At 39.9% G+C, this 25,466-nt stretch overlaps 1 protein-coding gene across 1 annotated transcript in view; it reads right to left on the reverse strand.

Annotated features, from left to right (window-relative positions):
• Positions 1 to 2,704: 2,704 nt before the first annotated feature.
• LOC107852876 (brefeldin A-inhibited guanine nucleotide-exchange protein 5) overlaps positions 2,705 to 25,466 on the reverse strand; it is a 95,001-nt gene continuing 72,239 nt past the window's right edge. The window contains exon 34 of the mRNA XM_016697922.2: positions 2,705 to 3,196. Within this exon, the coding sequence (XP_016553408.2) occupies positions 3,125 to 3,196 (72 nt within the window). The 3' untranslated portion in view covers positions 2,705 to 3,124. The remainder of the gene's footprint in view (positions 3,197 to 25,466) is intronic.

Raw genomic sequence — 25,466 nt, forward strand, 5'->3', positions numbered from 1 at the left:
TTATAATTCGAGCTTTGAATGGTAATTCTCTCAGTTCTATCAGATATGGAACATAGATTTGGATTAGTAGCATGATTTGTTCTGATTTCGAGGCTATTATGATTTTTGAGTGTTTGAGCAAGAAATTAGTTTATTTTGCCTAAAGGGATTTCAAGATGAAACTTATTGATAATGACCTCTTTTGGAAAACTTGGTGGTTCCATTAGGTTAGGAACATCAAAATTAGCCTTGTAGCATCATCGAATTATTTGTATGGGGTCTTGTCCCAAAGATCCATTCAAAATATTTTGGAACTTGGTTTGTTATTGGTGCATAGCTTCTGATGAACCAGGTATTTACTCATCGCAGTCGCATGGTAGGAAGTCGTGATTGCAAAGAGTTGAGTCTTTATTCATTATGATCGCGGGATGGGGTACTGCAATCAGGACGTTTGAGTTGGGTTAAGCATCGTGGTCATATGGCTCCTTCCCACGATCGTGAAGACCAAATTAATGGTAGTGAAATATTGACCCTCGTGATCATGTGGAGGGTGTGGCGATCATGAGGTATTGTTCACTAGAACAGTATATAAACCCTATTATCGCGATTTAACTTCATTTTCAAGCTTGAAAAAACATGTATTTAGGAGAATCTAATAGGGTTTTTCATCAACTTTGTTTTGGGTAAGCTTCTAAGCTCCTTCTTATTCATCAACCATTGATTATATTACAAAAAAAAAAAAACTTCAAACTTAAATTTTAAACTTGAAATATCTGGTTTTACCTGATATAGTGAAAAATGAGTATTTTTGATGATTTCTAACCCAATTTAAATTCAATTTCTGATGAAATTTTAGATTTATAATCCTTAAACTATAGGTAAGGTGATTCTTTATTAAAATTTCATACCTTTTTATTCTTGTAGTGGATTTTCAAAGTGTTTTTGGACTAAAATCAAAATATAATAATATGGGTATCAATAGACTCCTATTTACGTATAGAAATCATCTTCGATAGATTTGATACATTTTGAAGCCTCTCAAAAGGGGAAGGCTGTTTTCGAATTTTGAGGTAGGTTATGACTTAACTTTCTTCAGACTTGGATCGGTAAATAACTATTCATGTAAAGTATGCTATGAGTTGGGCGCGCAATCGATTTTTATGTTATCTTGAGTTGATTACTATTATCCGAATATCCGAGTAGGGTCTTATGTTGAATTTATTGTTAATTTGGGAACTTATTATTATTGTGATGCCCGTGTAGGGACTTGTGTTGATTTTATTATTAGAGAGCTTCTTATCATTGAGATACCCAAGTGGGAGCTTGTGTTGACTTCATTGATGCCTTGTGTAGTTCTTTACTATTCTATTGCCATGAGGAGCATATTGTTTAGTTGAGATTTGGGTGATTTGAGTCCGATCATATCTTTTTTGAGTTGATTATTGTATGGTTTGAGTTTACTAAGATCATGCATACTCATTCATATCTCATTTTTCATGAAACTGATGATACTATGGAACTTGGATTTCTTTGCGAACGAAAATGAACCATTTTATAAAATGCCTTAGCCGAGGAAAGTGCTGATAAGATTCTTGATAAATGAGATTGTGATTAGTATATGAGTTGCAAACCTCCATGGGTCCTCTCTTGGAAGCTCAAGCTCAGAGGGTGTAGATGAGGTGATAAGTCGAGCATTGCACCTATACCATGTTATTGTGTTGCACCACCTTTCTTCTCTTTTATGTGAATAATTTATGGATTGGACTTCTTTTTTGTGTGGTGTTGGTAGCCTTATATTGTGGTAGAAATTGAATTATTCTATTAGGATCTGAGCCCTTGGGACTTTTCTGTTTGTAGGGCGGATATGTCATTCATAGTATTATTTTACTTGTTTAGTTTTACTTGTTTAGTTGTCTACTTAGCTTGGTCGTCTTGTGATGCCTAGTGAGTACAAATAAATCGTACTCACTCCATTCTTTTCTACCCCTTTGGTGCAGAATCTAGTTCAAGTGCTACCAAATCGTGATTCGTGCAGCTGTGAAGTTTCAAAGTGAACGTGAGCTCCCAACCCGAAGCATGTTTCTCGACTTCAGTTAGTCCTTTTCTTTTTCTACTTTAATTTAGAGTCGGATATTATGTATTTATACTTCATGTCAATTTTAGAGTTGCTCCTAATCATGACACTAAATATTAGGGAGTTCAGTTGTATGATTCAGATATTTGCCTTGTTATCATATTTGCTCTACTTTATTCTAAATTCTCGTGTTTTGCTTATTATATATTTTCTTTTCATTATCTTTCCTCTTTTGAGTTGAACTTACCTACCAAAGTTGGGGTTGGAGTAGGTGTCACCATGACCTCGAATTTTGGGTCCTAACATGCAGCCACAGAACTGTACAGCCCAAGGTCAAATATGTATCCAACGTTGGATAGCAAGAGCAAATATAATCAAAAAGTATGACAAAAGATAAATATGACCCTATTCTGAGAGTGCCAAGGGCAAATATGACCGTCCCCAAAATCAACTATCTATGCCTTTCTCCCATCTCATGTAAATAGATACTGGAGTAATAAATGTTGAAAACTGATAAATGATGCAGAGAGTTGTTTTTCCCTGATCCACTTTTCAAAAAGTATAAGGCTTTCGGACCATATGTTAGGTTCCAAATCTTTCAATAGTGATGAAGCATTCTACGAAGTTTTAACAGATTTATACAAGAAAAAATAAAAATAACTTCATCCTTTTGATATTTTAAGATTAACAATAGTACAAAGTCGCTACCAATATAACCCGTTAAAGAAAAGGGGGTTAAGACCTCGTTTATTTGAGAGAACCAACTCAAATAGCGCATTATAATTACAATGACCCACCATATGGTCCGAAAACTAGGAACAAAGACTGATAAAGTCCATGCTTGCACAATCAAGGCTGTCATCTTCTGCAAGTCCGACAAAATTGTTATTATCATGATAAGTGTACATTCATAATATGTGAATCATATATCTCCCTCTATTGCAAGAGGCGGCAGAATGTTAAGCCTTTAAATCTAGCGAAGAAACTATTAAAATATCGATATGCTGAGGAAAGCAGTAGAGAGGTTGAAAATCATGAGCTCTTCATAGAAAATCATGCCTCACATGGCTCTCAATAACTCTGAGCCAATAGCGGATTCAACTGCATATTAAAAAGATCTGCAAGGGATCCACGTACGTCCATCTGAAGTAAAACAAGATCGTTAGCAATTGGAATAACAAATAATATCAAAATTTGAGACTCATACTTATGGTAGCATTCAGAGTGTTATCAAAAGCGAAAAGCGCTAAAAAAGCTCTAAGATCTGTTGGGGCTTAAAGCGCAAAGCACAAATTAAAGCGTGGGCTTCAATGAAAAAGGGCACAAAAGGGGAAAAAATACAAATATTTATGTTTAATACAAGACTAATAATTATAAGCATGAATGACAAATATATGAACAAAGAAATTGAAAAACAATTACGATATGAAATATCAATTGTTTAGCCTCACCTCTTCAAAAGAGACTCATTGACAAGGAAAAAGTATGCCTTAAAAACTTGATGACAACAGTGAAGCACACACAAAGCGAGGTGAAACACGCAACGCGGTTTGAGCCTCATAGACTTAAGCGTGTCTTTGATAACACTGTAGCACTCAACGACTTGCTTATGTTATGAGGCCTCATAGACTTGACTTAGTTGCCAACCCTAGTCAACAAGCTGAAAAACTTAGTCCTTTCTCTAATAATAAGGTAGATCCAACCTATACAAGGGGATTGTTACACCACCAGTCAAGCAACCAAAGTCGGGGACTGGGTTGGAATTTGAAAACAAAGAGAGGGGGAAGCATTTTTTTGAACTCTCAACCGTCCAAGTAAAACCATAACTTTTATGGCATGCAAGAAGGAAAAGGAAAATGAGTAGTCACTGGCATGAACATGAAACTTAAAGGTTAAAGTGGGGAATGGGAGGGAGGGTAAGCCAGTCACTTGGGAGAAGCAAGTGTTAAAAAAAAAAATCTCCCCCTTGAACTAGAGTTTGTTGCATTTAATCTTAAAACTTATAACCATGTAACAATGGTCCTCCTAGAACCTCCTTTTTCAGCCAAAACCATGAGGCTAGTCTAAACCCTGAAAACTAACATTGATAGGTAGTAACAAGCAAATAATCTTGGAGATTAAGAAGCAAACATCCTAGAGATTGAGGTTCATAACTTAGTCAATCCGTTGTTAGATATTGAAGAAATAAGGCTCATACCCAGCCAAGCCTAAGTTAAGGATTGAATAAATAAATGCAGGTGATATGCTGAAGTATGCAGATAAATGGTGGGCCTGAAGGTTTATTTTTTCAACCTCGAAGGGGCTTAGACAAGGTGATCCTTTGTCACCTTTTCTATTCTAGATAGTCAGGGAAGGACATAGGACTTAATCATACGATTAAAGTTGCACTGTTGAATGGTTGGATCAAAGGCTTCGGATCTCAACCAAATGCCAGGGAATTAATGGAAATATCTCATATTTTGTATGCTGATGACTCAGTATTTTGTGAAGCTGATGTGGTACACATCAGACGTCTCAAAGCCATCCTAGCTATTTTTGAAGCTATGGCACGTTACATGTTAATGGGCAAAAGAGCTTTCTTTATCCAGTCAATGATGTTCCAAGTTTGCTATCTCTGCCAGGAACCTTGACTGCCAGGTGGGAGCTCTTCCTATAGTTTATTTGGGGATGCCTTTGTGATACAATGCTAAGTGTGTATCAAGAGATTCCAACCAACACAAGAACAACAAGATGAACAACAAAGTGCTAGTGAATCGAAAATGGCCACACACGGCTTCACTAGGCTTGCAACACTTGTTTGAACTAGAAAAGTGAGTTAACAACAAGAAGAACAAAGACAATATTGCTAGTGAATCGAAAGAACCCCACACGGCTTCACTAGACTTTTATATTCAACAACACGATGTTAACAAGATTTACAAAGAAAGAGATAAAAACTTGACACACAATATTTATTAATCTAAGAACCCTAACAAGAGAAAGGACCCTAAGACTAATAAATATCAATATCATTTGGTTTTGGCCTCTCCAAATGATGAGAAAAAGAAGTCAAAAATTTACCCTTGGAAATTTAAGTAGGTGGGTTTGGGGTGTCTTGGTGGGCCTCTTTACATTTTATTAAATATAGGCCCTTAGATGGGCTCACAAGGGCCTCACACATGGCCAAGAATGTGAACAAGGCTTGGAGTCGTTGCAACTCACGTGCTTGGCTTCGTGTGAAAGGTCTCGAGCTAGGAATTCCCGTATCATCCTCTCCATCTTGAAGGGAATTTGTCCTCAAATTCGGATCATTGTCATCCTCCACCGTTTCCACCCGAGAGAGATCACACGCGTTGAAAGTGTTGTGCACTTGATATTTCGGGGGTAGATCAATCTTGTAGGCATTGTCGTTGATCCTTTCTAATACTTAGAACGGGCCATCACCCCGTGGCATCAACTTAACATTCCTTTGAGACGGGAATCTATCCTTCCTTAGGTGCACCCACACCCAATCTTCCGGTTCAAGAATGAGCTTTCTTCTTCCTTTGTTGGCTCGTCTCGCAACTTCTTGGTTTTTCTTCTCCAACCGCAACCTCACCTTCTCATGTAGCTTTTTCATGGCCTCGACCCGTTTGCTTCCATCTAAAAGCTTATCACAAGATCACTTGACAAAGGGGTTAAATCCAAAGGGGTGAGGGGGTTGATGCCGTATACACACTCAAAGGGTGTCATCCCCGTGCTCGAGTGTATAACACGATTATAAGCAAACTCAATCAACGGTAAGTGCTCCTCCCAAGAAGTCATTTTTCCTTTAACCATGGATCGTAGCATAGACCCTAAGGTCCTATTTACTACTTCCGTTTGGCCATCGGTTTGTGGGTGGCATGAAGTCGAAAACAACAACTTAGTACCGAGTCTACCCCACATGGATTTCCAAAAGTGGCTTAGGAATTTAGAATCCCTATCACTCACTATGGTCCTCGGAACACCATGAAGTTTTACAACATTATCAACAAACAAAGAGGCTACGCTAGGCGCATCATCACATTTAGAACAAGGAATAAAGTGAGCCATCTTGGAAAACCGATCCACCACGACAAAAATACTATCCCACCCCCTTCTAGTCCTCGGCAATCCCAACACGAAGTCCATTGATATGTCAAGCCAAGGACGCAAAGGGGTGGACAATGGGGTGTACAACCCGTGGGGTTGGAGCCGTGACTTGGCTCCTTTGACTCAACATATTGGCCGCAAATCCGGGTCACATCCTTGTGCATTCTAGGCCAATAAAATTGTTCTTCCAAAATTCCGAGGGTTTTCTCGACCCCAAAATGGCCCATTACACCGCCATTGTGTGCTTCCCTCACAAATAATTCTCTCCACGAACTTGAGGGAACACACAATCGTCTACCTTTAAACAAGTATCCATCAAATTTGGTATAGGGATGGGAACCCCTATCCGTAACCCACCTATCCCTTTCCAACTCTTCACTTTCCCTATAGATAAGAGCAAAGTGAGGGTCCTCGGGATATAAAGACTTGAGGCTTTCAAACCCCATCAACTTAGACGACAAAGTAGACACAAGCATATGTTTTCGGGACAAAGCATCGACAACCACATTGTCTTTACCCTTCTTGTATTGAATAACATAAGGGAAAGTTTCAATAAATTCAATCCATTTGGCATGCCGCCGGTTAAGCTTGTCTTGTGCCCATAGATGCTTCAAGGATTCATGATCCGTTCGGATCACGAATTCTTTAGGCCACAAATAATGTTGCCAAGTGGCCAAGGCTCTAATCAAGGCATACAACTCTAAATCGTACGTAGAGTAGTTTAGAGTTTCTCCTTTGAGCTTTTCGCTAAAGTAGGCAATAGGCTTCAATTCTTGCATTAAAACCGCGCCTATGCCGACTTTGCTTGCATCACATTCGACCTCAAAAGTCTTGTCAAAATTCGACAATTGTAGCAAAGGAACCGAGATGAGCATAGCTTTCAAGTCCTCGAAGGCCTTAGCTTGTTCATCTCCCCACTTGAAAGGTCGATCCGTTTTAATCACTTCGGTCAAGGGGGCGGCAATGGTGCTAAATCCTTTGACAAAACGTCTATAAAAACTAGTCAACCCATGGAAGCTTCTCACTTCACCTACGATTTTGGGAGTTGGCCAATTTTTAGTGGCGTCAATCTTAGATTCATCCACTTCGACCCCTTTTGAGCTCACCACAAACCCAAGAAATACAACCTCATGGACACCAAAAGAACACTTTTCTAGATTAGCATATAACTTCTCCTTTTGGAGGACATCAAACACACATTGTAAATGCTTTACATGCTCATCTAAGGACTTACTATACACCAATACATCATCAAAATAAACAACCACAAACTTTCCGATAAATGGCTTCATCACGTGATTCATTAGCCTCATGAAAGTACTTGGAGCGTTTGTTAGGCCGAATGGCATAACCATCCATTCATAGAGACCTAATTTAGTCTTGAAGGCGGTTTTCCATTCATCACCCGATTGCATACGAATTTGGTGATAGCCACTCCTCAAATCAATTTTAGAAAACAAACACGAACCACTCAATTCATCAAGCATATCATCTAACCTAGGAATAGGGTGACGATATTTTATTGTTATCTTGTTGATGGCTCGGCAATCAACGCACATACGCCAAGTCCCATCTTTCTTGGGAACTAGTAACTCCCGAAACGCACAAGGGCTCATACTCTCCTTGATATATCCTTTGTTGAGGAGTTCTTCAACTTGGCATTGCAATTCCTTGGTATCCATCGGGTTGCTCCTATAAGCCGGTTTGTTGGGCAATTGTGAACCCAGCACAAAATCTATTTGGTGCTCAATTCCCCGAAGTGGGGGCAATCCTTGCGTTAATTCCTTTGGGAAGACATCCTCGTAATCCTGCAAAACATGAGAAATGGGAGGAGAAATGGAAATGTTAGTGGCATTAGTGTTAAAACAATGAGCCAAGAGAAGCATCGGAGTGTCCTCGTCATGATCCACAAATAATTCTTTCCTCCTAGCCATCATCACCACACTTGCTTGCCCCTTAGAAATTAGGAGCCCCTCGGTTTCCCCTACTCCCTCACTCTCGGGTTCCCCTCTTTTTCCCTCACTCTCGGCCTTCTTTCCCTTTTCCCTCAATTCCCGCATCTTTTGGTATAATCCATTCACTTGGGAAGGCAATAATGGATGAAGAACGACCTTTCGGCCATCCTTCTCAAGTGTATACCAATTGGACCTTCCATCATGCTTGGTCGACCTATCGTATTGCCAAGGCCTTCCTAACAACAAGTGACAAGCTTACATTGGTATCACATCACAAAGCACCTCGTTATGGTAGTTGGTTACCTTAAAACGTATCACACATTGCCTTGTGACCTTTAACTCGCCGCATTCATTCAACCATTGCAACTTGTAAGGACTAGTGTGAGGTGTAGTCGGCAATTTCAAGAAGTTCACCATTGCAACACTAACCACATTCGCACAACTTCCACTATCTATCACCATAGTACACACACTTCCCTTCACAAGATATTTAATATGGAATAAATTCTCCCGTTGGCTAGGGTCATCTATCGCCTTACTAATCATGGCACGCCTCACTACAAAGTTTGGAACCACGCACTCCCCTTCTTGCGGATAAGCATCCTCACAATCATCATCATCATGTGGCTTATTTTCGGGTTTCTCTCCATCTTGAGGCTCGGCCTCATTCTCTTCTTTTTCAAGACCCACTTCCTTACCAAGGTAATACAATCTCCTTTCCCTTAGGATCACATTGCGCCGGTTTGGACATTCATTGGCTTTATGTCCCCAACCTTGGCACTTGAAACATTGAAACCCTTTAGGATTAGGATACTTGTGAGCTTCTTGCCGGGGAGGAAATTTATGAACTGTTTTAGGCTCAGACAGCCTTGTAGTGGCGGGTTGGTCCTTGTTTTTGGGCCAACCCAAAGATGGTTGAACCATATCTTTGCTCCTCGGCCAACCCGAGGTTGATGGTCCCTTTGCCTTGAACGACGACCTCTCTTTAAGCTCCTTTTCAATCTCAAGAGCCGCTTGGAAAATCCCTTCAACGGTATCAAACTTGTGAAGCGTCAAATGAGTGGAGATCTCTTTGTTCAACCCACACTTGAACCGAATGATGTCATGACCAATTTGTTCTCCCCAATGATCAAGCTTCAACATGAGTTGTTGAAACTCGTCATAGTATGTCATAACACTTCGATTCCCTTGTCGCAAATTGTACAACCTGGCAAGCAACTCATGACGATAACTTTCAGGAAGATACCGTTGCCTCATTAGGTACCTCAACCGAAACCATGGTGGTGGTTGTCCCTCTACCAACTCGTTGCCGAACCGCTTGACGTATTCCCACCAAGTGTTAGCATAGCCTTCAAAATGAGCTATGGCATAACAAGTCTTCTTCTCCTCCGAGATATCATTCAGTTGAAACACTTTATCATACGCCAACTCCCAAGCAAGATACACCTCGGGGTCACTTTTACCCTTAAAGATAGGTAGGCTCAATTTGATGGTATTGATGCCTACGTCTATCTCTAGGTGTCGGTTTCCCCTTTCTCCATACCCTCGGTATCTCCTTGGATCCACACGACCTCCTCTCATCTCTTCCTCCCTCATGTAGGCATCGTCAAAGGCTCCATACCCTCCATAATCCTCTCTACCATATTCCTCAAGGTGGACGGGACGATTTTGGACATTTGGAACTTGATTCGGAGGAATTGGATTTTGTGGAGGTGGTGGTCTTTGGATTAGTGGAGCTTGGAAGGGGGGGTTCGGATTTTGTGAAGGCATTTGACGCCCGAGTACCTCTTGCGGAACTTGAGACATTTGGGAATGGGTTGGTCTATTGGAGTCTCGGTTTAGAGGGTTATAAGTGGTTTGGCTTGCGGCATTTAGTGGAGCTAGTGAAGGATTTGGCAATTGTGGCCATGTTTCGGGAGTAACGGTGGTGGAGGAATTTCTATCATGTCCACTTGACGAAACATGTCGAGGAGTAGAAGGACAAGAGTTCCTTTGACTCTCCACTTGTTCTAACCACCCACTAATAGTTGTCACTTCTACCCTTATGGCTCCCACTTCCGTACTCAACCTTTCAAGAGCTCGGGTCATAGCATCAAGAGTGACCCTCATATTCTCCATTTCATTAGAATCCACGATTTGAGACGTGGTTCCCTCCATTATCAAGATATCACCTACACAAGCAACAAACAAGTTAGCTTAAAATCCCTCTCCTCACTCACACTCTCTTGGTTCACTCACACTCAAGTTCCACAAGAGTTGTAGATTGGCTAGGAACCCGTGAATCCGTAAGGTATGAGTATGCTCTTGCCCGGAATGGATTCTTGTTTGAAACTCAAAGAATTCTCGTCGGACTAGAGCCAAGAGTTACAACGTATTCAAACGACAAAAGCACACAAACAAACGTTGACACGAACACAAGGCTTCAAGTGACTAATTGACAAGCTAGTAGGAATGTACTAGTTTGTTAATTAGTTCTCAAGTCAATTAGAGGAAACTAGGAATCAATAATTAGAAACTAGAACATCCAAATTTGAGCTTAATTATCACGTGAACAGTAACTAGAGTGATGTGGCAGCATGCCAATGGCCGTGGGTCCACATAAATAGTTCATCAACTTGAAGTCTTAGTCCCCTTAGATCTTTTGTAATGGATGACTTGTTATTGGGATGGAAAACATAAAGTGTTGTAACATTTTTCAAACCTCCTTTTTTTTTCAAACTCAAAAGGTGATGTTTGACCTCACTAGTCCCACAAGACAAGGTTCCTTGTTTTAAGGAAAAGTGGTTGTCAAGTCTTGAAAAGGTGATGTTGGCAAGTCTTCTCACAAACAATTTTCAATTTTGTCTTACAATCTTTTTGGATCTATTTATCTTTATAGAAGTTAAGACATAAGATGAGGAGAAGTTTAGGATGAACACAACATCAACACCTTCAAGAACACAACAATAATACACCACAATGGTCACTTCCAAGGTTTTTTTTTTTTTTCACAACACAATTCACTTTTTCATTAAGCGCAACTTTAGATTTAGACACCCTTCGTGTTGATGAGAAAGAAACCAACACAAGAAACAACTAAACAAGTAAAACTTTTGTAGATCTACAACCAATATTTTTACCAAAATGTTCAAGAACACACTTTTTGGTAAGAGCTTTCCAAGATTGTTTTTGTAAGAACAAAACCTAGCCTTGAGCTTTGATACCAAATGATACAATGCTAAGTGTGTATCAAGAGATTCCAACCAACACAAGAACAACAAGATGAACAACAAAGTGCTAGTGAATCGAAAATGGCCACACACGGCTTCACTAGGCTTGCAACACTTGTTTGAACTAGAAAAGTGAGTTTAACAACAAGAACAACAAAGATAATATTGCTAGTGAATCGAAAGAGCCCCACACGGCTTTACTAGACTTTTATATTCAACAACACAATGTTAACAAGATTAACAAAGAAAGAGATAGAAACTTGACACACAATATTCATTAATCTAAGAACCCTAACAAGAAAAGGACCCTAAGACTAATAAATATCAATACCAAGTTCTTACTTGGACCAAGAGGAACTCAAAGAACCTCAAGAACCTAGTTTCTAGCCAAGATACAACACTAGTATCACTCTACTAGTGAGAATTTGGTTTTGGCCTCTCCAAATGATAAGAAAGAGAAGTCAAAAATTTATAAGTCTTTGTTTCTTGAATAATAGGAATGAACCAAAGCAAGGCTAGCCCTATTACATGGCTTATATAGTCACTTAGAAAGGAGGGACAAAGACCAAATTACCCTTGGCATTTAACTGGGTGGGTTTGGGGTGTCTTGGTGGGCCTCTTTACATTTTATTAAATATAGGCCCTTAGATGGGCTCACAAGGGCCTCACACATGGCCAAGAATGTGAACAAGGCTTGGATTTGTTGCAACTCACGTGCTTGGCTTCGTGTGAAAGGTCTCGAGCTAGGAATTCGCATATCACTTTGGGGGCCAAAAACTGTTCTATAGAAATCTGGAATTAGGTTATAGAAAGGTATGACAAAAATTGTCACGGTGGAAATCCTAGTATCATTCCCTAGGAGGGAGACTGTCTCTCACTAATTCAGTTTTTGACGCTCTTCCAACTTACATCATGTCTATCTTTACATTACCCAACGGGGTCAAAAAAAGAACTGACGATAGATTGAGAAGTGGCTTTCTTTGGCAAGGGAACAAAGAGAAGAAAAGCAGTATCTAGTTAAGTGGGAGGCTATAACCTTGAGCAAGAAACATGGTGATTTGGGCATAAAGAACCGAGTTTGCATAATAAAGTCTACTACAAAAATGGCATTGGTGGTTCAATAATGAGGATAAGTAGGGCACTTTGGAGGAATTTCATATCCCAGAAATACGGGATGCTGAACCGGTGGCTCTAAAGCTCCCCGCTATGTGCAGGGTCCGGGGAAGGTCCTGACCACAAGGATCTATTGAACGCAGCCTTACCTTGCATTCTGACAAAGGTTGTTTCCAAGGCGTCTATGAGTGACCTCCTGCCATATGGAAACAGCCTCTGGCACAAATGATGTTAAATTGTTAATAGTCCCTATGGTAGCAGTGTGTGGAGAACTATCAGAAATCAATGGCAAGACTACTGGAAAAATGTGGAGATCATTGTGGGAGATGAAAGAAAAACTAATTTTTGGCCTGTATCACTGGATTGGGAAGAGCAATCTGAAGTCTATGTTTCCAGTTCTTTATTCTATAAGTCTCCAACAACATGATATGATCAACCAAATGTGAAGTCAACAAGATTGAACTAATCTTAAGGAAGGCTCTTAATGACCAGGAGGTAGAGTTTTGTCGCACTGCTTCAGACATTTGGGACTTTTGGTGGATGCGCTGAGTAGACTCAGATGGAAACTAAACATTATAGAGGCTTTCACAGTAATGTCACTGCATTGGCAGTTGAAATAAAGAAGTCCTGTAAAGGAGAATTAGACTTGGAAACAATTTTGGAAAGTAAATATCCCTATCATTCCTAGTCTGGTTGGTGAATAGGGAAGTTTGCCTAACCCAAGATAAGCAACAAAAAGGAGGTCTTCAAATTTGTTCAAGATGTCCTTTTGAGAACAGGAGGGTGAAAGCAATAAGCACTTATTCCTACACTGCAGGAAAACTATAAATATTTGGAACATGTTCTTTTGTATTTTGGGAATAACTTGGGCAATACCTAGTTCTACTTTGGCCCTGCTTTGGGGGGTAGGGGGTGATGGAGTTGGTAGATTTAATTGGCAATGTACAATTATATAGGTTCTGGGCAAGGGGTTTAAGCACCCTTTTGATGCTTGTAAAGTTTCCAACTTAGCAACTTCTGGGGGGTGGCTAAGCTTTTTACTGAATCTGTTACTTGTCCCCAAAAAACAAAAACAATAACTCAGCCTATACAATACCTAACTACCCCCTAAACATGGCACCATTTATGCAAATCAAAAGTTTTTGCAGTGCTAACAACTGCTCTGACTTGATTATTTGATAACCTTTAGCAACCTGCACGTTGATGGGACAAAAGACATGGAGACAATCTCTTTTAGGCGTGTGAGATAAGGGGAAAAACAGCTTTCAGGTACAATATTTCCCAACCATTAATTGTCAAATAACCATTTACAATGGTTTACTAGTTCCAATTATGTATTTCATCTTGCTGCTTCTTTATGCACAAAACATATTTCACCTCAACTTTGTATTTCTTTTTCTCTCTTCTTTAATTGCAACGCATTTCAAGTACTTATTCTTTTTTCGGGCCAAATCTGATGAGAAAAAGGAAAAACTTGGATAGAACTCCATTATATTTAGCCAATAACAAAATTTTGACAAAAATAATAGCTACAACATTTGCTGCTTCTTTGTATGTAATGGTTGTTTGTTCCAATTGTGCCTTTCTTCTTTTTGAGCCAAATATATATTTTATTTAAAAAAAAAAAAAATAGGCTGGAACTCCATTAATTTTAGCCAAATAAAAATGTTTTCACCATAAAAAATGGAGTTCCAATTGTATATTTTTTCTTTCTTGTTTTAATGCAGTGTAGAGTTGCAGCCCGGCGGGCTATGTTGTACGGAGCGGAGTGTTGGTCAGTTAAGACTTCCCATATCCAAAAGTTGAAGGTGGCGGAAATAAGAATGTTTTGTTGGATGTGTGATCTTACAAGGGCTGACAGAGTTGGGAATGAGATTATTCGGAAGAAGGTGGGAGTGGTATCGGTGGAGGAAAAAATGCAGGAAGTGAGGTTGAGATGGTTTGGTCATGTGATGAGGAGGGACATGGATGCCCCAGATCGTAGGTGTGAGAGACTAGCGTTAGATGGTTTAAAGCGGGGTAGGGGTAGACCGAAGAAATATTGGAGAGAAGTGATTAGACGTGACATGGAGCAGTTACGTCTCACTGAGGAAATGACCCTGGATAGGAAGGTTTGGAGGAAAAACACTAGGATAGAGGGATAAGGTGGGTGGATGAATCGTAGTCCGTAGTTAGGAGGGTTTTGGTGTCTTTTGTTTGGTATCGTACATTACTTTTGTGGATGTTGTATCTATGTTAGTTTTATCATGTTTCATGCTTTGAATATTTTTGTATATTGTCCTGTGTCTTGAGTCGAGGGTCTATCAGAAATAGTCTCTCTACTTCTTTACAGGTAGTGGTATGAACTGTATATATTCTACCCTCCTCAGACCCCACTAGGTGGGAATATACTGGGTTTGTTGTTGTTGTGTTTTAATGCAGTAACTACTTATTCCAACTTCCAACTGCGTATTTTTTCCTTTTCCGGCCACATCTTTAAAAAATGGCAGAAACTCCATTATCTTTAACTAAATAACAAATCATTTACGACTAATCATAGAGTTCTAATCGAGTATTTCTTCTTATTTCTTATTTATATGCAATGACTAGTTGTTTCAACGGAGTAATTTCTTTTTCGAGCAAAATCTATAAAAGCTTGGTTAAAAATTCATGATTTTTTTGCTAATTAAAAAAATTAGCCTATATAATGGCATTCCAGCAATGTTTGTTACGGTTAAATATGGTATAATTAGTGTTATATGAGAATATATTGTATAATTAGAGTAAATATGAGAACATTTGCTAATCCGTAGAATTCAGGCAATTAGGAGATTATTTAATATTTTCGTACTTGCTTCCCTTATTTACATTATCTGTAACAACTATTTGATCCCATAACATGGGGAATAATCAATCAATAATTCCCAATATCTCTTCTCTAAAGGGCAGATATGAGTAGTGAATTTACCACTCATTCTCACTCAACATTCACGAACATTGCCTAGATTTGAACGAATAAATGGGACATATTTGTAATTAGATGCACTAATATTCACTCTTTGCAGGAATAAAGTTGAAGAGATCAAAAGATGTGGATTGACCTCAAAATGATCAAAAAGGGAGCAAGAAAGTGCAGCTGAAGACTTGAAGCAACAAGGCCTCAGGCACCGTTCTCGCGGTCCGTTGACCGCGATCACGGCAGTCAAGCAAAAGTCATCCAACCGCGATCGCGGAAGTTACCCACGGTCACATGACCGCGATCACAGCCAGATCCGCGCGATCACGGCTCAACGGAAATATTCAACCCAAGGGCAAAATTGAAAATGCACGTTGCTGATCCCAATTTTGACAAAATGACTCAAACCCTATCATGTATCATATAATTTCCATCTTCCCCAATTTTTAGGTTTTAACTCTAGACTTCATAGCCTCAATTTTTTTGGGAAGAAAATATTGTATAAATTTTGGGTGAAGAAAATATTGGAGACTTTCTAAGTGGAAGATTTACTCACTTTCATTGTTGATATTGTGGGAGAGCCAAGTTTTAAGTAACATTTGCTTAATTCTTCAAAAATTCATTTCAATGGAGATTATGGGTATATCTATGCATATTTATTTTATGTGTAGCTAAATCTCCCTCTTGGGGTTATGTGTGAATAGGGGCTTAAGTGTGTGTGGGTTGTTATTGTTAGCATCTATTTGGTAGGTCATGTTTATGGGTTTTATCATTGCTATGCTATGTTGGTTGGGATTTGATGGGTGAAAGTCCCAAATACCCACATGGGTTTGATGAGTGAAAGCTCCAAGCTCTAGAAAGTTCAAGGCCAGCTTCGAAAAAAGGGCTTTGGGTGAAGTGTAGGAATCCATATCATCCTCGAAAGAGGAATGTGGAGACCAAAGCAATGATAGACAACTGTGTGTATTTTTCTAAATTTTCACTATCTTAGACATAAGGGTGTGTGACATTGACTATGCCATGGGTATCATCCTAGAAATAGGGATGCCTAAATTGAGGTTGTGGTTACCAATTGTTGAACACCTATTAGGTATTCGAAAGAATCAATGGGTGAAAGTTTGGTGTTTTGTCGAAAGAGTAGCATCAAAATCTATAACCAAGCCTACCCATATTTGATTTACTAAATTGATGTTGATTACTAACTCCCACATGTCACTCCCTTAGTAATGCATAATCCTGAGATCTGTGCATAATTGTTAAAACTCTAATTATTCGTAGCCCCGAATTTATACTAGAAAAACCCAAAAAGAAACATTAGTGTAGGAACCATTTGTTTGAATTTAACTTGTATATATCATTTCAAATTAATTTGATCTCCACTCACATTGTATACAGCCTCTCTACCTCTTTAGAGGTAGTGGTATGGACTGCCTACACTATACCCTCCCCAGACCCCACGATGTGGGAATTTACTGGGTTTGTTGTTGTTGTTGTTGATCTCCACTCACATTGTTCTTCGTGGATTCGATCCCGACTCCAAAGTTGGGTAAATATATTGATGACCACCACCTTACACTTAAATTGACGTGTAAGTTGACCGTTATCAAAAATGGCGCCGTTGTCGGGGAACAATTTGGCGTATTAAGTTAGTTTGGAATTTTAGCTACTTGCTTGAATTCAAGCTTGTATATACTTGTTTGTGATTTTCTTTTATAGGTAGAGTTTATTTTATTTTTATTTTTCTCTATGGCATCTCCTTACAAATATGACTTTGGTAGTTGGGAATCCTATCGTGACTACCCATGTCCAAATTATGATGTACCACACTTCATGAGAGATTGTAACTATGCTCCCTGGAGAGAGAGATGGAATCACCACCTCAATCCTATAGGGAGTATAGGTGCTCATTATGTAGCGGTCGAGATGGACATTGGGATGATTGTCCAAATGCTCCCTCCCCTATTATACTAACCGAATTGCTAATTCTTCTTATGAGATTGATAGGTCTTATGATGAGAAGGGGGAGGAGCAACAAACTGGATCCATTGGTCTTGGAGCAATGCTTCAAACCATTTTGGATTGGGTAACTATAACCGAGGAGGATGCGCAAGACTTATATAAATCCTATGGGGTGTTCGAATGGGCAAATGTCAAGGCAACGGAATTGGGCAAGAACATAATTCTTGCAAACATTACAACCATGCCCATTTCCAAAGAGGAGGTTTGTCGAGAAGAGAAACCAAGCTATGATAATGGGCTTGATAGCAAAGACTCCTCGGGGACTTCCCAACAACCCGGATCATACGAGATGGAAAAAACCAAATAAAAGAAATGGTACTAGAGTCAAAAGAAAAATCAATGCAAACATCTTATGATGACTCTAGCTCATTTCAGGGTAAAAATGCTTTAGAGGAGGCTAACCCAAAATTAGGGGTTGGACCTCGTTCAACCCATTTTTCAACATTAGGCATAGAGGATGTGATGAGGATCCATCCCTTTAAACAAATGGAGGGTTGTGGGGAGGCGGAGTCCGACCCTTATATGTTAAAGTTTGACATTCCAAAGGAACACAGGGAACCTCATCCATCAATGGCCAAGGAATTCAATTTCCGATGTAAGAGGAATGGCCTATTGATGTACACCCTTCTACCCACGGAGCCAATCCGGAAGATCGATGTAAAGTTGGGTAAAAGGTTCAAGTCTTCAAAATGGCGAGATCGAAGCTTGCTTGCCATTTTATCACCTCTTCCAAGTTTCATCTTGGAAGATTTGAATTTTCTGTCCCTCTGCTGCTCATTGCATATTGAACGAAAGCTGGGACGGAGATTCAAATTTTCTAAGTGGAAACACAAAAGGAAAGAGTGGAACTAAGCGCTCGAAGGGAGGCAACCCAATACGCCACCAAAAAAGTGGAACGTATCCTTTTTAATTGAGCATGCTAGAGTAGATTTCATCTATGTTTTTGCACATGCATAATCCATCAAATGTGGTGCTACGGGGCATTTTGAACGAATTTGAGAAAGAAAAGTAAGAAATTGGCAAGTTTGGACTGAGCAGAAAAGGCAAGAACCACGGTTGTCTAGTCTCAGTTACCACGACCGCAGTCTGTGCCTCCTTGATCGCGGCGGCCGCGTGACCGCAATCGCGGAACTATGACCTCGCAGCGGCCGCGTGATCGCGATTGCGGTCATAGTTTCGTGATCGCGACCTTATCAGCTTAAAAACCGTTCAAATGCCATTTCCCCCATGCAATTCTTCCAATTTCTCTCAAAATACTCTCAAATTTGTGGCTTTTCATTGCCTTTTCAAGTATCAACTCATCTCGTGCATCTTCTAGTTTGGTAAGTTGTCTCAATTTCCTTGGCTTTGTTATAATCACATGCTTAGGACCTGTATTGTAAAAAATGGCCTAAATTAGTGTTTTCAATTGCTAAATACATGCCTAGTCAAAATTTCTGTTGTTGTTGACTGTTATAGTAGGAGTGCACACTAATGGGGAAGTCTTGAGTACCCAAATTTAAGCTTTAAAAGGTTGAAACAATCATGTACTCCATGTGTTCGACTGAATGCCCCAATAAATTTAGTTTGAATTCTTTGAAGTTTAGGGGCTACAATCACACATTCTAGGCTTTAGTTAAGCATTTATAGTGTTGCCATGCCTAGTTGAAACAAAGAATTGGGGTTATAATCTCATTTTGAGCACTGCACAGAAGCTGTCAATTGTGGTCTCAGATACCGCGATCGCAGTCGCGGTCCGATGACCGCGATCGCCATTCCTAAGGGCAAATTCAGGCAGACTTCAAAATGTCCACACGTCCTTAACTGCCCCCGGTACATTCTATAACACTACCTCATGAGCTTATTTGTTTGTTCTAGCATGGTTTTGGTTTGATAATTCAAATATTGGCCTGAGTTGCATTGCTTACAGGTTCTAAGTCACTCAAAAATTGGGAGATTTCGACGACACTCGATTCATGGCCGCAGAATGTCAACACCAGTACAATACAGACTTCCACAAAACAAAGCTACTCCCTGAAAGGGGTATCAACCTAGACAAGGTGGAAGAGAAGTTCCCAGAATTCCATTCCAGGCTCACTGCAACCCAATGGATGTGTTTCGCCCCTGAACCCTGCTTTGCTAATGAGCAATGGGTGCGTGAGTTCTACGCAAACCTCAGTGTAGTTTCCCTCGCAAACCCAGTAATGAAGATTCGGAGTAAGCAGGTGAACTTTGGAGTGGAGCAGATTAATGCAGTGTATGGGCTCCCAAATGCTAACATGGAGAAGTTTCGTGCCAAGGGTTGCGAGCCAGGGACTTAGATGGCTGATATCTTATGCCCTGGAAAAGCAGTTTCCTGGGCCACTACCAGGCAAGATATTTTGATCAAGGACTTCAAGGCTAAAGCCAGGTTGTGGCTGAACATCAACTGTAGTAGTGTCTCACCATGCACTCACATGACCATTGTCACAGACATGAGAGTTCGCATGGTTAGCCTGTATCCTATCTGGCATTTCTCTGAATGTGGGTGAGATTGCCCTCTTCGAGTAGCGGTACTTCAAGAACCATAGAGGTACTTATCTTCTCCTTCCTTCCCTTATCACTGAGTTATGTAGGAGGGCAAAAGAGGAGGAATATGCTACAGACACTTAGGTACGCCCAGGCTCCCTCATCTGTCCACTCAAATTCAGAGGCGAGGGCGGCCCAAGTCAGAGTAAGAAGAGGAAGATGGACTCGAACAAATCAGTCCAAGAGGACACAGACTCTTGCAGACCCATATCAGCCACTGCCTTCGATGATATATCTGTTCAGATGCAAGGGGTGAGGGAATTATAGTCCAGATTGCCTCAAGGACCAGAAAAGTCCTCTACTGCTCGCCATTCATATGTGGCTCGGTCAGATTATGAGGAGTACAAGAAGGAGCAGAAGAAGCAAAGTGCCACAGTGGCCAGTCTGGAGAGAGTCTATTCAGCCTTAGCTACTTCTCACAGAGACCTCAAAGACGCGCATAAGAAAATGGTGAAGAGAGAAAAGAAGAGACAAATTTTTCAAAAAGTTGTGGAAAGGCATCCTCAAGGTGCTCAAACACAACCATCCACTACCTTCACCGAGATTAAATAGTAAGGATGAGGCGCCTGCAGAGTGGTCAGCTGATGATGCGGGTGGTGATGATGTCGAGTCAGCAGGAGAAGATAGCTCGTGATGTGGATACAGGGAGCCCCTTTTACCTTTGTCTTCCTGCACATGCAGTGTGGACACTGCATTCCTTTCTTTCAGGGGGATGACCCAAGATTTATTTATATTGTTTTGGTGGTGTAGCTGGATATTTCTTTCTATGGTTGTTTTGGGATGATGTTTGGATGATATTTTATCTGTGTTATGGATGCCACATTTTTGGGTACCCGAGAGGGGCCCACGATTTTATGGATTATCATGCTTTTCTCTTAGTTTTTAGTTTTCCTCTTAGTACTTTAGATTTTATTGTGGATTTTAGTAATCCCTGACTAGCGTTGCGTTTGAGTTTTGAGACATAGGTGCAGGGGAATTCTGAGTATCCGTAGCATGAGTGTCAGGAATGCAAGGGATGTTGGCGAAGTTTGAGTAGCCATATGGGTAGTTAGCCCATTTTGAGCCAAGATGTGAGACTAGGTTTTGGTTGTAGCCATAGTTTAGCAAATTGTGGATAGTGCTATTGCAAAACAAGAAACCCCCCTCCGTTCAAAATTTTCGAAAAATCAAGGGCATGGACGTGAGCAATGTTGCAACAAATTCTTTTTCTCTTTTTGTGGCCTCGCAAATTGTTGTCTTGTAAATAGTGATAAATACTCCACTGTTGTCTCTCACGGGAGGGACATGCGAGCCCCCTTGGCGAATTTTGCATGCCATGTGTGGTGAGATTTTGGTATTCATCTCTTGTACACGTGTTATCTAGAACTTGCCTCGTTAGTATTTCAAAACTAATTGTGATTGTATGTGGTTGGAGAAATGACCTTACGCTATCCTCATGATTTTGGAACTCTCTAGCCTAAAAAGCCTTCTTGTGCATAATTATAATCCCTAGTACCCACTTTGAGCCTTTAGACCTTTCTTTGGCAAACTCATTACAAGCCGTGCCCCATTCTTTTTATCCCTTTTTTGAACCGTACCCTCCGTGAACTTGAAAATGCAACTTGAGGCTTAAAGCTTAAGTTGGGGGTGGTGAAAGTGATGGAAGGAAGTTTGGAGCCACGACGTGTTAGTGAAATGCCTAATGTGCCTAAGTGATGAAAACAAACGTTTAGAAAAAGAAAGGATCCAACAAAGGAATGTGTTGCACGTAAGTTGCAAGAAAAAGAAATGAAAGAAAAGTGGTGAACAAAGGAAACGAATTATAGGCATAAGAAAAGAAAGAAAACAAAAAAGAGTGGCCCTTAGTCGAAAAAAGAAGAATTGTAAAAGGTGATGTAGATGTTCAAGGAAGGGTGTAGCCATGTTGTTCCTAAATGGTATCCTATCCTAACCCGAACCTACGTTACAAGCTTAGAAAGTCCTTTGAGATCTCTAACCATTTACTTTCTTTGTAGTAGCGACTGAAAATAGGGGCAAGCCTATAGTGTGACACTTGTTGCATTGAGATTTCTTTTGAGTGAGAGAGAGAGAGTTTGTGCACTTAAAATTTCTTGTTACATAGTTGGTAGTTTGGTGTGTGAAAATACTCTTTCTTGTGAGTATGGCGTGTGAGCAAGTTGAGGTGGGTGACTTTTGTCACCTCCCGAGCAATGAGGCAAATAGAGTATAGCTTAATTGAGGCAAAAAGGAGCCACCTCTAGAGTATTGGTTGTTGTAGCTTAGTTCTATTTAAAGTCTTATGCATCATTGAGTATTGCGTTTTATGATAGGGGTGTAATGAAATTAGCCTAGCACATGTGCATAGAGCTACTTGTGGTTGCGACTAAAGTTGAAGTCATTATGAACTTTGAGGCATAAATGATTGTGTCTCATGGTAAGAGGTAGTGTTGCTTGAGGACAAACAAATACTTTACGTTGGGCGTGTTGATGAGCGGTGATTTTACCACTCATTCTCCCTCAACATTCGTGAACATTGCCTTGATTTGAATGAATAAATGGGACATATTTGTGGTTAGACGCACTAATATTCACTCTTTGCCGGCATAGAGTTGACAAGATCAAAAGATGTGGATTGGAGCTCAAAATGATCAAAAAGGGAGCAAGAAAGTGCAACTGAAGACTTGAAGCAGCAAGTCCTCAGGCACAACGGTCAGCGGTCAACCGAAAGTCAACCAACCACGATCACGGAAGATATCCGCGGTCGTGTGACCGTGGTCGCAGCCAGATTCGCGTGATCGCAACTGAGCAGAAATATTCAGCCAAGGGAAAAATTGGAAATGCACGTTGTTGATCCCAATTTTGACAAAATGACTCAAACCCTATCATGTATCATATAATTTCAATCTTCCCTAATTTTTAGGTTTTAACTCTAGACTTCATAGCCTCCATTTTTTGGAGAAGAAAATATTGTATAAATTTTGGGTGAAGAATACACTGGAGACTTTCTAAGTGGAAGATTTACTCACTTCCATTGTTGATATTGTGGGAGAGCCAAGTTTTAAGTAACATTCGCTTAATTCTTCAACAATTCATTTCAATGGGGATTATGGGAATATCTATGCTTATTTATTTTATGTGTAGCTAAATCTCCCTCTTGAGGTTATGTGTGAATAGGGGTTTAAGTGTGTGTGGGTTGTTATTGTTAGCATCTATTTGGTAGGTCATGTTTATGGGTTTTATCATTGCTATGCTATGTTGGGATTTGATGGGTGAAAGCCCAAAATACCCACATGGGTTTGATGAGTGAAAGCTCCAAACTCTAGAAAGTTCAAGGCCATCTTCGAAAGAAGGGTTTTGGGTGAAGTGTAGGAATCCATATCATTCTCGAAAGAGGGATGTGGAGACCAAAGCAATGATAGACAATTATGTGTGTAGTTTGCTAAATTTTCACTATCTTAGACGTAAGGATTGAATGTGACGTTGACTATGCCATGGGTATCATCCTAGAAATAGGAATGCCTAGATTGAGGTTGTGATTACCAATTGTTGAACACACCTATTAGGTATTCGAAAGAATCAATGGGTGAAAGTTTGGTGTTTTGTCGAAAGACTAGCATCAAAATCTATAACCAAGCCTACCCATATTTGATTTACTAAATTGATGTTGATTACTAACTCCCACATGCCACTCACATAGTAATGCATAATCCCGAGATCCGTGCATAATTTTTAAAACTCTAATTATTCGTAGCTCCTACTAGAAAAAACAAAAAGAAACACTAGTGTAGGAACCATTTGTTTGAATTTAACTTGAATCTATTGTTTCGAATTAATTTGATCGCCACTCACATTGTTCCTCGTGGATTCGACCCCGGTTCCAAAGTTGGGTAAATATATTGACGATGACCGCCTTGCACTTAAATTGACGTGTAAGTTGACCGTTATCAGGCAGCCGGGTGCACTAAAGCTACAGCTATGCGCGGTGTCCAGGGAAGGGCCCCGCCAATATCTCTTCTCTCCTTTTTCAACTTCACATGGTATCAGAGTCTGAGGTTCTAGAGAACCCCATCTGAATGTTCATTTCTCAATAACAGAATCTGAAAATAGAAAAGTGGAGGGATCGATCAATTGGCTGCTAATCAACCATATCAGAACACTGTAAAGTCTCACCTCTCTTTTTCCAGGTGTTTTCTGTATAAATTTTTTCTTTCCGATCTCTTTCTCTTTCTCTAAATCTTCATATTTCTTTCTTAATCGTCCAGAAGAAACAAAATAAATGGGCGATAACAAACTGATAATCAGACTACTGGAAATCAGATTGTTAAGTCAATTGTTTCCTCTACACCATCACTTGCAATTACTACAATAAAGTTAGATGGTAGTGGTAATTACACCCTCTTGGGCAGCCTCTGTAAGAATTGGGGTTTACAGGTCAAGGATATAAAGATCACTTGCTCAAAAATAGTAGTAATATTGGGACAACTGATAGACCTGGTTGGGTTAAAATAGATGCACAATTGTGCAGTTTTCTGTGGAATTCACTTGATCCTAAGTTGTTAAATTTGTTCCCATCTTGTAAGACTTGTTGCAACGTGTGGAACCAAACCAAAACTTTGTATACAAATAATATACAACCCATCTACAAAGTTGTGACTGATATTGTTCATCTACAACAGAATCGACAAGACATGGCGAGTTACTTGGTTCAGGTAGAATTCTTAAAATTCTAGAAGGATAAACTTGATTCTCATATGTCTTTTACAGACAAATTGGAGACACCAAGAGACAGGTTCTTTATGGTCTTGGCTTTGGTTGTGTTGAGAGCAGACCTAACCTCAGTTCATGACCAAATCTTTCTAGCCCATCTGTTCCTACCCTGGAAGAAGCTAAGTTGCTCGGACTCGGGTGTAGGTGTCCGATACGGGTACTTCGCGGTCTCAATTTAAAGATTCGGGGATATAGATCTACGGATGGATACGGGTGCGGGGATTCGGCAAAAAATAATTTAAATATCTAAAAATAGAGTTATAAAACATAAATTATGAGATATTATATGAAGAACTTGAGGAAAAAATGTTGTTCAAGAAGAAAATCTTGGAAGGAGATAAAAAGAAAAGCAATTACATAGAAATTTCTTTATACAAGGTATTTCGTTTTCTTCAATCTCACCTTAGCTTTTGTTTTGACTACTAAATTACTTAAATCTGTCCGGACTTTTCAAGTCGATTTTGGTCAAAGTACCAAAATCGGTTGACCAGATCGGGTATGGATCTCACACCCATGTCGTGTCGACACGGGTGCGGCACCAAAAGTAAAGAGTTCGAGTCGGGCGGATCCAGAATTTTCAGTGAGGGAGTTCAGTAGTACATATACGAACTAGTCAAAGGGGGTTCAGCCTCTATTATTTATACATAAGAAAAAAAAAATTACCATGTAAAAATAATATAATTTTTCGACGAAGGGGGTTCGGATGAACCCCCTGGAATACATGTACATCCGCCGCTGATCCGAGTAACTTAGGGAAGAAGTATTTGCAAGATTACTACGCATCACATCTGCACTGT

This window comes from Capsicum annuum, chromosome 3 (assembly GCF_002878395.1).
Source record: "Capsicum annuum cultivar UCD-10X-F1 chromosome 3, UCD10Xv1.1, whole genome shotgun sequence".
Lineage (NCBI taxonomy): Eukaryota > Viridiplantae > Streptophyta > Magnoliopsida > Solanales > Solanaceae > Capsicum > Capsicum annuum.